The sequence below is a fragment of the Callionymus lyra genome, chromosome 10 (assembly GCF_982586985.1).
Source record: "Callionymus lyra chromosome 10, fCalLyr1.hap1.1, whole genome shotgun sequence".
Taxonomy (NCBI): domain Eukaryota; kingdom Metazoa; phylum Chordata; class Actinopteri; order Syngnathiformes; family Callionymidae; genus Callionymus; species Callionymus lyra.
The window spans coordinates 7,662,922-7,675,112 of record NC_141827.1 but is presented as its reverse complement, the minus strand read 5'-3'; the positions used below and the strand labels follow the sequence as shown (position 1 = coordinate 7,675,112).

The window sequence follows — 12,191 nt, the reverse complement described above, 5'->3', positions numbered from 1 at the left end:
TTGTTTTGATAGTTTCTTAAACCTCCTATGAGGATACAGTTTGGCGGAAGATTTTATAGTCGAGATAATAATTGTCAATAATTAATCTGGAAACTTCCATCAATAAATTTATCTCCGGATCACACTGGGACTAAAAGGTTAAAGACGGAAGGTTCGACTCCAGGATTCTGAGCAGCTCTAGTAGAAGAACTCACATTTGCCTCGACCCTTAAAACTCTTCACTGGCTGCCAGTTTCTTTCAGGATCAACTTTAAAATTCTGGTTCTTACTTTCAGATCTATTCATGGTCAGACCTTCCATCAGTGATCTGATCCAGACTTACACCCCAGCTCGGGCTCTGAGGTCTGTGGATCAGAATCTACTGATGGTTCCTGAACACGGTTCAGGACCAGAGGAGAGAAATCCTTCCAGACTGTTGCTCCTGAGCTTTAACTGTGTATTGTTTTTGATTGTTAGAGCGCCTTGTGACCCTGGTCTGGAAACATCTTTACAAATAACCTTTACTTATTATCCTCGTTTATTAAAGTGAGACCAAGAGTTTGGTCTCCAGCGATGATGGTGTTTGTAGCGACGACACCGGAGCTTAAGTCCCAACTTTATTCAGAAGGTACATCCCGAGGCGTCTGTGCGGCTGCAGAGAAAACTCAGGCGACACTCGAGTCAACAGGAAGAGAAAAAAAGGAGGAAAATAGACTTTATTTTGTACTATATACCAGGAGGGCGGCGCCGCTGAGGCAGGAAGCTCCGTGGAAAACGACTTCCCGTCCAGCGACGCCTTCATGCATAAACGTGTCCGAAGTTTAGTGAAGCGGAGCGACGGCGGCGTCTCTCGGCTTGTTTTCTACAACTGTTGATATGAGACGTGGTTCTAGAGAAGTCCACTACACGAGAGGTGTCACCAGGTGAAAAGTAAAAACCCATGCACACGCACACACACAAACTCCAGAAGGTACGAGTCCCTCAGCGAACGTCACCGACCACGAGAACGTCAAATAAAAATCATTCTTTTCATTAAAAAAAAAAAAGGAAGACGTTTGCAAACATCTTGTTTGTGAAGAGTTTAATCTCAGAGAAACAAAATGTCAGCCATGATTTTTTGATAGTCGCCGGTTTATTCGGAGTGTGTTGCTATAGTAACCGATTGGCTTTGGAGCTCCATTGTTTTTTTTGTTGTTTTTTTTTGTGTGCGTTTTTTAAAATTTTGGGGCGACGTCCGCGGTGACACTTCGCTGAGAAAAAGTCGTACATTTTTTTTTTTTTTTTTTAAACGACCGGCGGTGTTTCCCGAGCTCGCCGTGGAGACGTAGAAAAGAAGGCGGAGGAACCGGTCGCCGTCGTCGTCGCACGTCAGAGGTTACAATGCAAGAAGCAGAAGTTGGTCGTGTGATGTCATCGCGCCGTCCTTCCCCGCCGGAATCCGTCGACTCTAATCCCAGACGTCCGACGCTCAGGGGGCGCACGAGGGGCGCCGTTTTTTTTTTTTTTTTAAATGACGAGAACCAGGGGGTGCGTCCCGGAGCGTCGGGGGTAGGATTAGGTGGGCTTTGAGGTTTCGAGCGACGACAAGCTCAGCAGCTCAGAGTCCCTGTCGCTCGCGGTGTAGCAGAGACAGACGGCAGAAGGACACCTGGTCGCCGGGGGGGTGCGGCTCACTTAGCTGGTCGCCCAGGAGGCGAGCTCCTCCATGCCGTCCAGGTCCTCCTCCTCCTTCTTCTTGACTGCGTGAGAGAACGACAGGTGAGGACGACAGGTGAGGACGGGGGGGTGTCGTGATGCGACCTCACCTGATGTTGATGGTAGTGATGCTGTGGGGACGTTGGGGAGCGGCACGTCCTCGCTGCCCCGGATCTCCAGGAGTTTCTTGTCCACCTCCTCCTGACCCAGCTCCTCCAGCTCAGCCATGAGGTCATCCTGGACAACAGAGAGCGGTTAGTGGACCAGAACCGCGGTTAGTGGACCAGCACCACGGTTAGTGGACCAGAACCACGGTTAGTGGACCAGAACCGCGGTTAGTGGACCAGAACCGCGGTTAGTGGACCAGAACCGCGGTTAGTGGACCAGAACCACGGTTAGTGGACCAGCACCACGGTTAGTGGACCAGCACTACTGTTAGTGGACCAGAACCACGGTTAGTGGACCAGAACCACGGTTAGTGGACCAGCACTACTGTTAGTGGACCAGAACCACGGTTAGTGGACCAGCACTACTGTTAGTGGACCAGAACCACGGTTAGTGGACCAGAACCACGGTTAGTGGACCAGCACCACGGTTAGTGGACCAGAACCACGGTTAGTGGACCAGAACCACGGTTAGTGGACCAGAACCACGGTTAGTGGACCAGAACCACGGTTAGTGGACCAGAACCACGGTTAGTGGACCAGAACCACAGTCACGTCCTGCACCGGACCGGACGGATTTTTCTACTCATATTGAGATTTCTTTCAAACAGTATTCTTAACCTTTGTCTGATCTTATGAGTGTAATTTGCACGTTGAGACGGCAAGTGATAGAAGATCTGACTTTATGTTTTTAAATATAGTTTTTTAAAAGCATTAAACTGTTGTTTTTTAATAATAATTTAATTCAAAAATTTGGATATTGAAAGGTTGAATTAGTTTTTATTGAACATTTTCTAAATTAATATCGATTTTTTACACATAGTTTGATATATTTATTCAAATAATTAAAAAACGTTTTTTTAAATACATTTTTTTGTTAATGTGTAGCATTTTAAACTCATGATATAAAGGTTTAGTGCCACCAGACAAAAGCAATAGAGCACCGAGCTACTCGATAGATCTTACAGCCAATCATGCGGCAGCTTTTTTATATTGAATTTAAAAGGCTACTATGTTAAAAAAATATATTGATTTTAGAAAAATAATTTTAAGTTAAGTTATAATATCACTCTACATGTAAAACAAAAACTTTCAATGGATTTAAGGAAAATACTTTGTTAATTATTTATCATATTATTGTTTTCTCATTAAAAAAACAAAGTCAACTTTTCAATATAATTAATTAAATTTAGATACTCAATAAAAACGAATTCCACATTTATACAAAGAACTTATAAAATTCAATTAATTGAAAAAATGCTGAAAAACAACATTTCAATATATATATATTTTTTAAGTTTATTGATTTAAAATGTTGAATTCAAACGTTCAATATCCTGACTGCATGTACTTCCATACGATGGTTTGTGGATCCAGATGGTAACTTCACTGCTAACAATTAGTTCATCGTCTCATCACGTCTTAACGATGAAAACATTCAAAATGCTCAAAATAAAAGTTCGTAAAGGTAACATGTGACACTGTCCCTTGTATCGCCATGGTTACGTGTACACGCCGCTCTTACCTCGTCGAAGTCGTCGGCCATGCCCATGGGCGTCGAGATGGCGTCTGTGATTTCCTGCGCGATTTCGTTTTGATCTGCGATTTCGTCAAACAGGTCGTGCACCTTGTCGACGTCCCTGGGTCACCGGAGGAGAGTCAGAGGTTAGAGGTCAAGTTAAGGACAAATACAGTGTTTAAAACTCGGGGTTTCCTCTCTTACATGTCTTTGTGTGCAGCCTTCATGGCCTTGGAGGCGTAGCCGATGTTCTTGAGCACCTCAGTGTTGGCCGTGGCGTTCTCCAGCATCTCTCGCTGGAGCTCGATGGTGGACAACGTCCCGTCGATCTGGTCCAGTTGCTTCATGTAACGTCTTTTCCTCTTCAACGCCAGCAGAGCAGCTGCACAGAGAGTTGGTCAGAGATCGAGAGGAAACAGTACTGACTTAATGATGTACATGATACTGTAGTAACAAGTATATTTGTGACCCTGGTCTAGAAAGGCGCTATATAAATAGAGATTATTATTATTATTATTATATGTGTAGTGTTGTCCAGTACTTGACTCTGGTGTTGTGATTGTGTAGTAACAAGGATATATGTGTAGTATTGTCCAGTACTTGACTCTGGTGTTGCAGAATTTACAGACCACATGACTCTTGATGAAGTCGTAACTACTTTCATTTTTTTTCAAACCAAAATATGTCCAAACATCAGCTTTAAAAGCTGCTGGAGTCATTGTATCCTCTCGTCCTCAGTTATCGCCGGTATCTCGCAGGATTTCCTTGGCTATGTAGGATGTACTGACTGCTGCCATCTACAGGCAGGAAGTTTAATTGTGACACAAAAATGAACAAACGCTGTGAATATTTGAAAGTTAACTGTAAATTTAAAATGCTATTATTTTATTATTCACAAAATTACTTGAAATAGAATCCATAGATACCATGATAGAAATACAATATGATTTGACAGCCAGTATTAGAAAAGAATAATGCAATATTTAAGAATAATACAATATACTGACAATATTTTCTTACACTAGCATTAATGTGTTCCCCGTAGATTCGGGGGAAAATTAAAAGTGTTCATTAGCTTAATAATAAAATGAATATATAATAATAATTTAATAATACTTTTTTATTCAATAGAAAAATAAATTATTATCAAAAGACCTTTTTCTTTTTACATTTCAACCAGATAATTCCTACTGATAAGAAACTCTTTACATATACATTAATTTATATTGCAAATATGACAATTTTTGTGTATTTGTTATACAATGACCAAACTCAATGAAGCAACTTAACATTTATATTAGGCCTTTATTTTATTCCCTTTTTTGACAATGGTTTACCCCGAAAATGTTGATCAATTGAACTGGATAAAAATAACTCAAAGTACTGTGTGTGACATCATATCTGGCAGTAATGACCCGGTGATCGAGTTTCTGTCTCCAGCAGGATCGGATCAGATCCGATCAAACCCGCAGACGGATCTTCTCTGAACAGACGACGTCTCTGGTTCCAGAGTTGATCTGATCAACATCATGACACTCAGCAACGTCACAGCCTGCATCCGTGTCATGATGTCGTCCAGTGAGGTCAAAGGTCAGAGATAACACTGTCGAAGGAACACACCTACACTACACTGTAAGTATGTCGAAGAAATGGTGTTTACTTAACTTTAGAAACCTTTGCCTTCCCTGAGCCTTTTTGTTTTATTTGACATTTTCTATAATTGTACCTTTTATTTGGTTTAATTAAAGGAGAAATGTTTTAAGTAAAGATGACCTTATGTAGGTAAGAAGTTATCGATATATATATTTTCATAATACTGTCTACATATTTAACAGAACAGTGCAGACTAAGAATTTTTTTTTGTGCGTTTCTGAATCACATTTTAATTTCATCATAGTTCTTTTGTGGCTTTTATTTCATAAATTGTGTAGAAAACACAATAATTCTGTTGCAGGATTTCATTGTTGCTTTAGCTGCGAACAAAAGCTGTGAATATCTACAAGATCCCGGTGATGACTGAGGATGAGAGGATACAGTCGCTCCCAGCAGCTTAAAGTTGATGTTTGGACATATTTTGGTTTCAAAACAAATAAAATTAGTTACGACTTCATCAAGTGGTCTGTAAATTCTGACAATACTACACATATATCCTTGTTACTACAGTATCACAACACCATAGTCAAGTACTTGACAATATTACACATATATTCTTGTTACTACACTATCACAACACCAGAGTCAAGTACTCGACAATACTACACATATATCCTTGTTACTACACTATCACAGCACCATAGTCAAGTACTCGACAATACTACAAATACATCCTTGTTACTACAGTATCACAACACCATAGTCAAGTACTCGACAATACTACAAATATATCCTTGTTACTACAGTATCACAACACCAGAGTCAAGTACTCGACAATACTACACATATATCCTTGTTACTACACTATCACAACACCATAGTCAAGTACTCGACAATACTACAAATATATCCTTGTTACTACAGTATCACAACACCATAGTCAAGTACTTGACAATATTACACATATATTCTTGTTACTACACTATCACAACACCAGAGACAAGTACTCGACAATACTACAAATATATCCTTGTTACTACAGTATCACAACACCATAGTCAAGTACTCGACAATACTACAAATACATCCTTGTTACTACAGTATCACAACACCAGAGTCAAGTACTTGACAATATTACACATATATTCTTGTTACTACACTATCACAACACCAGAGTCAAGTACTCGACAATACTACAAATATATCCTCGTTACTACAGTATCACAACACCATAGTCAAGTACTCGACAATACTACAAATATATCCTTGATACTACAGTATCGCAATATATTACAATAGATTGTATCATTGCAATCGAAATTCTTGCCAATGCATACCCGTAATAAAACCATGGTTCCTCAGATGTTAAGCTCCCAAAAATCCCAAACGTCTTAATTACCGACAACTTTTGCGTAACCGTGACGTTCTTCTCTCGGGGAACAATGCCAAAGAACCGACGGCTCTAAGGAATGCCAACGTTCCAGCTTCATCTCAAGCATCCAACTGGCATGAAGACGATATCGCGTCATACTCTCAGAACTGTGGCGCACAGGTATGCACGCACTTTCAAGTCCAGACTGGTTTCAGGCGACAAGTCCTTCGAACATTCGTTTCACTGCCGTCAACAGTTCATTATTCAACCAAATCTTTCCTCCTTTTTCTTCAGTGATGCTGGACTCGAGAGTGGTTTGTAAGAACACTGAGCCCACAAATAACTGCAGAGTGTTTCCAGGAAACGTCTTGTGGTTTAAATCCCACAGGGGGGGGGGGTTTTACCTTTGGGTCAAAACATGCATGTCATGTGACCAATTATGTGGTCGAACGTCATCAGACGAGTGAGGTCGAGTGACGAGCGTGAACTTGAGCGTCGCTGGACCGGATCCGAGACAAACAAATGCATCCATCCTGCTGGACTCAAGGATGACTCAGCACTTAAACTAATGACGAGGAAAACAAACGCAGCTCTGTCTCCATGTGGCTCGCTTTAAATCCGACAGCTCCGGGGAAATGCAGATCAATTCCTCACAAAAAGTAAAATCCCGCCATGAAGGAAAAGAACGACTCCTCCCTTCGCTCTGCTGCTAATTCTGGTGCCGGTGGTCACAGGAGTCGACGGCCGGTGGTCCTTCTTTTATAAACAAACAACCTTCAACTACCAACAAGTCAGTGTGAAGTAACTACTAACTTCAGGTAACATGTCTGGGAATCGATAAAACTCTTTCAACTCCATTTTCATCTATTTTGGCCAAAACGCACTTTTGTTATTGACCATGTTTTTCACATATATTCATCCTTTTTTCTTCAATCATCTTGTCGTCCTTCGACATTTAACTTGTTTTTGACTTAAAGACTGATGTCAAGAGATCAGGTCTTCAGGAAAAGTAGGTCCAAAGCTTTGGTTAACGTTTAAACTTTAGGACTTAATGTTTCATTCTTTCATTACCCGAGACTAGAGTTCGGACTAGAGCCGGATCATTCACAAAACAGAGGTGGACGCTTGTATTTTAGCGCCACCTTATGGAGCCAATCAGCTGCTCTTTGTTTACCAAGTCAATGATCTTGTCGTGAGTCGTGAAGGGAGGAGTCTACGGACGACATGGTTGCAAAAAAAAAGTGTAAATAACCCGATGCTTTACTCACGGGTTAATAGAGAAACCTGTTTTGTAAACAAACCACTGCGAGCGATTGAACAAACTGAGCGTCAACGACACGACCCGACATGAGAGTTTGTTCTTTAAGCAAGTGTTTGAAAATACAGTGAGGAGAATTGAATAACAGACCAGTTCATTATTTACACTTTAATATTAATTAATTTATACTTTTCCATCCATTTAAAACTGGAAGACACCGACATAACTATAGCAAAGTAAATCCCTAGTTTCCTGTGTTTAAAGAAAACATTTATAATGGAAAACGGTTAAATCCTAAAACTTAATTCATTGTTTGTCACTTCAGTAATACATTACATTGTTATGTTAGCTCAAGGCGTTGGAACACACCACAGAACTAGGAAGGACTAACACGGTTCTTCCTGCCTCACCCGTTTCTTCACGTCCAGTGTTTTTAAAAATACATCTTGAAAAACGGTGCGAATGTCCATCATTGAACTGAACCAGCAGAACACTGATCCATCCAAATCCAGTTTGTTCTTAACAAGATGTTTTCATCTCAAAGAAATTTGTGACACAAAACCAGGTCGTCAATGCTTTATAATCTCTGTTGTGAATAATTAACAATGAGTAGGTAATAAATAATAATGTTACCAACTTTTTGAATCCACACCTGGTGATCCTGGGTTTAAAACTAAAACAAAAATTAAAACCTATCCATCCATTTAGCAAATAAACGCTGACAAATAATAGAAAAAAATGATGTGCCAACAGGTTATTGGTTTCTATTTCAAGCTCCTAATCCAAGACTGAGTGTCATCTGTCCAGTCACGATGAGTCAATGACATGTTGCGTAACCATCCACTTGTCACTTTGAATCGTGAACTCATCCAGATTTAATATTCCGTTCCCACGTCACACGACAACAACGCGTTTAAACCACAGATCATCGCCTGAGCTGTGGGAACTGAAGAGTCTGCTGAAGTAGATAAGAAATACACAACATGAATAAAGGGAAAGTCTGAATCAAGTGTGTTTGCTAACACAACAACGATAAAACTCCTCAGCTCTGCTTCCCTGGTCAATTGAGAGACTGTCTCCTGGGTTTGTCCTGAGGCCTCCACCCAGTGTGACATGTATCCTAAAAAGAAATTCTTCCACCGATAGGGGCCGACCGAGCTCCTCACACCAGAGAAAACCAATTCCTGCAGAGATTATTTGAGGTCACTCTATCAAGCGTGACTGAAGAGTTCTTGATGGATTGATTTGGTTGGATGTTGTGATGGTGCTCCAGGCTCGACTCTAACTTGGTCCATTGTTTTCTCCCATGGCTGACGGCGACACTTTCTAGTGAAATCTGGAGCCGGCTTGTTAAACTGAAGACACCTCTGGCCCCCGTGTATGGCCTGAAACATGATCTCGGAGCCTATTATTAGTGGTTAAAAGCACACTTGCCACTTAGACGGAATCCCATGATGCATGGCAACTATTGAAGCTATTGTATACAAGTATTGAACACAACAAAACTGTATTAACGTTGACTTCACAAGAGGTCTACGAACTTGTGTGGCCTGTCTTTCTGCTCAAATTATCTTTTCTTTTTTTTTGAACGTGTAGTAGGTATGTGTGTATTTGCCACTTCCTGGATGTTTCATGTTTCATGTTTGATCGGCCGCTGTACTCCCCCCGTTCAACTTCGTTTGCGTTGTTTTTCGTCACCAATAAACAAAAACACTGATGTAGAGCACATGTACTAGTTAATCCAGAATATCCAAATTTTCGGAGCGATCAAGTACACGCACCACAAATAGATAGAGAAAACTCATCCGAAAACAAGGTTTACTCGACAAAACATCCAAGGCAAGTAGAAATCCGTTGGAATCCCTACAATAATATAAGTTATACATGTATTTATGATTTATCAAATATATTTTAAGTTGAACGATTTGCACATCTTTTTCCAACAGAAACTTCATGAATTGATCAATTAAAAATACACCATAATTTACGTTTCCATTGCTGTATATTCAAACAACTTATAGCACGTTTGTTCAATTTTGGATTTAAATTTACGTTTCTTTACATATTTTGAGACGAATACAACTTTAATTAATTGATGATGAATCTTCTTTTTCTGTTTCCTTGTTTGGCAATGTTTTCCATGTACTTTTTAAAATGGGGTAAATGTTAAACAACTGACATTTTAAAAGTGGGATTTAACAAAAAAGTCACACCTTAAATATTGAACGGTATTGACTTTGTTTAAAAAGAGATTAAAACTAGAAACTACCGGTTTACATAACACTTTTGAGTATTGTTTTGATTGTTAAAGCGCTTTGTGACCCTGGTCTCGAAAAGCGCTATATAAATATATATATTACTTACTTACTTACCTTTCTTGACACACACGTATATTATTGGTATTACAAACATTTATTTGTTAAAAAGGGGAAAAAAAAGCTGTTTCAGGGACAAATGTTTCAGATAAAAAGTTGTTTTGTTTTCTCTAGACCAAGTTTGACATGTTTGGAAACAATAATTAACTAGTTTTATTTAACACAGAAGCAAAACAAACCGAGTTATATACATATAAACTCACAGCCGCTAACATTGTGTTGTTGTCGTTTGTTTTCCGTCAACAAATCTAAATCTGACACACACTTTGCGACAGTGTCGACACTTGTGTCGAAAGTGTGTGTTCACTAAAGTGATTTAAACACGGTGTGTGTTCACTAAAGTGATTTAAACATGGTGTGTGTTCACTAAAGTCATTTAAACACGGTGTGTGTTCACTAAAGTCATTTAAACATGGCCGGTCCGTGTTGCTGTCAACTGCCAACTTCACCGTCGTTAGCATCGATGCTAACGCGGCGGCGCAGCGGCGTCTGCGGGTCTGAAAAAAACAACAACTTCCGGAGCTGAAAAAAACTCACCTCGCTTGTTTTTCGTGCCGTGTTTGATGGCCGCGGCCTTCTCCTCATCGATCTTCTTCTCCAGGAAATCCTGCTTCTTCATCATCATCTCCTCGGTCTCTCGGAGTTTCTGGATCGCCTCCTGAGTTGAGGGCGCCTTCCCTCCCTTGCCGGAGCTGCCCAGCAACTTGGTGAAGAACGACATCCTGACGTGAACAGTCGCGGCTCCTGAAGAACGTCCGCGATCTAGTGGTTGTTGGTTTTTAAATCGAGTTTCTAAAGAAGCTTCGGGTCCTTCTTCTGCTGCCCTGTTGTCCACAAAACCTACTTCCGCTTTCCAAAGGCAGGCCTCGTGATGTCATTACGTCAGCGTTCTTGCGTAACACAGCCGCGGCGGGGAATTCGCCGCTGAGTCACCATGGAAACCACTTCATAAGGACGTGGAACCTCTCGTTTGCGCATTTACTTCATTCCAGTATAACGAGGTTAACACAGAAACTCGGGCGAGAGCTAACAAGCTAACTACGTTAGCTAAATAGGTCACGTGATCATCCGCGTTTATTTGTCTTTTAAACGTTTTTATTTTCAAAATGGATTTTGATTAAATGTTCTTGAAAATGTTAACATTGGTAAAATAAACAGTTTTGCAATCTGGTGTCGTTCTGAACCACCATCTGGATCCAGGAATCTTATGAAGGTTTCCTCGTTCCTTGATTTTCTGGAACTCCTGTTGTGTTATCAGTTTTATCTTGACCTTTAAAGTATATACTTTATTGAATATTGTATCCTCTCGTCCGAAGTCATAGCTGCCTCCCATGATGCAACACTAATAGACTCAGTGACTCATTCATTCCTGGAGTTTTTAAATTGTACAATTCTGAGTTCGGGGGCAGGAGTGGAGTAAAAGTATCTGGATGTTCTGTTCTATGTTAGTCTTTGTATCCTTTGTCTTTGTAATTTTTCTTTGATCTATGTTCTTTATCTTTAGACTTAGACTTAGATTGTATCAACTTGTTCTTTCTCTTTATTTCTCTTTGTTCTTGTTCTCATTTTCTTTTTATGAAAAATTGCTGTATTTGCTGTGGCTAATTGGAAAAAAAAACAATTTCCAGGTGTTACAGAATTTACAGACCACATGACTCTTGATGAAGTCGGGATTTCGCAGTATTTTATTGTTGCTTTAGCTGCCGAGGACGTCATGACTGCTGCCATCTAGAGGCCTGAAGTTTAATCGCAACACAAATATGAACACATGCTGTGAATATTTGAATGTTAATTGTAATTTTTAAAATAATATTATTAGATTTATATTATTTATAAATATATTTATACGTAGGGTTTGTTTTGGACATTGTTTTGATTGTTAAGCGCTTTGTGACCCTGGTCTGGAAATATAAATGACTTACGTACATAGAATATTAGGCTCAACACATTGAACAACAATGTTTATGATATTAAAATTAAAATAGACTCTTTTGCAGTAAAAATCAGAAAACTTTACATCAAATTATTATCTTATGTTATGATATACATTTGTGTACACAGTTATGGAAGTATATGAGTGCCATCACAATATTACATTTAAAATGATGTAACTTTCTAATTTTGAGCTTTGAATGAAATAAATATAATTTAATTCCTTCATTTCTATACTGAGAATTTAATTTTTAACTTGATTGAATGTGTCCAATATTAATGTTTTTACACATATTCTATTATT

General features: G+C 39.6%; 1 protein-coding gene across 1 annotated transcript; it reads right to left on the bottom strand.

Moving 5' to 3' along the window:
- Positions 1-677: 677 nt before the first annotated feature.
- Positions 678-10,823, bottom strand: LOC148070118 (charged multivesicular body protein 4b-like). Its single transcript, XM_087801034.1, has 5 exons — positions 10,493-10,823; positions 3,562-3,739; positions 3,364-3,478; positions 1,785-1,911; positions 678-1,718 (listed from the first exon to the last, which is right to left on the bottom strand). The coding sequence occupies exons 1-5, from the start codon at positions 10,674-10,676 to the stop codon at positions 1,654-1,656; spliced, it is 669 nt and encodes a 222-aa protein (XP_087657160.1). The 5' UTR covers positions 10,677-10,823; the 3' UTR covers positions 678-1,653.
- Between the last annotated feature and the right edge of the window lie 1,368 nt (positions 10,824-12,191).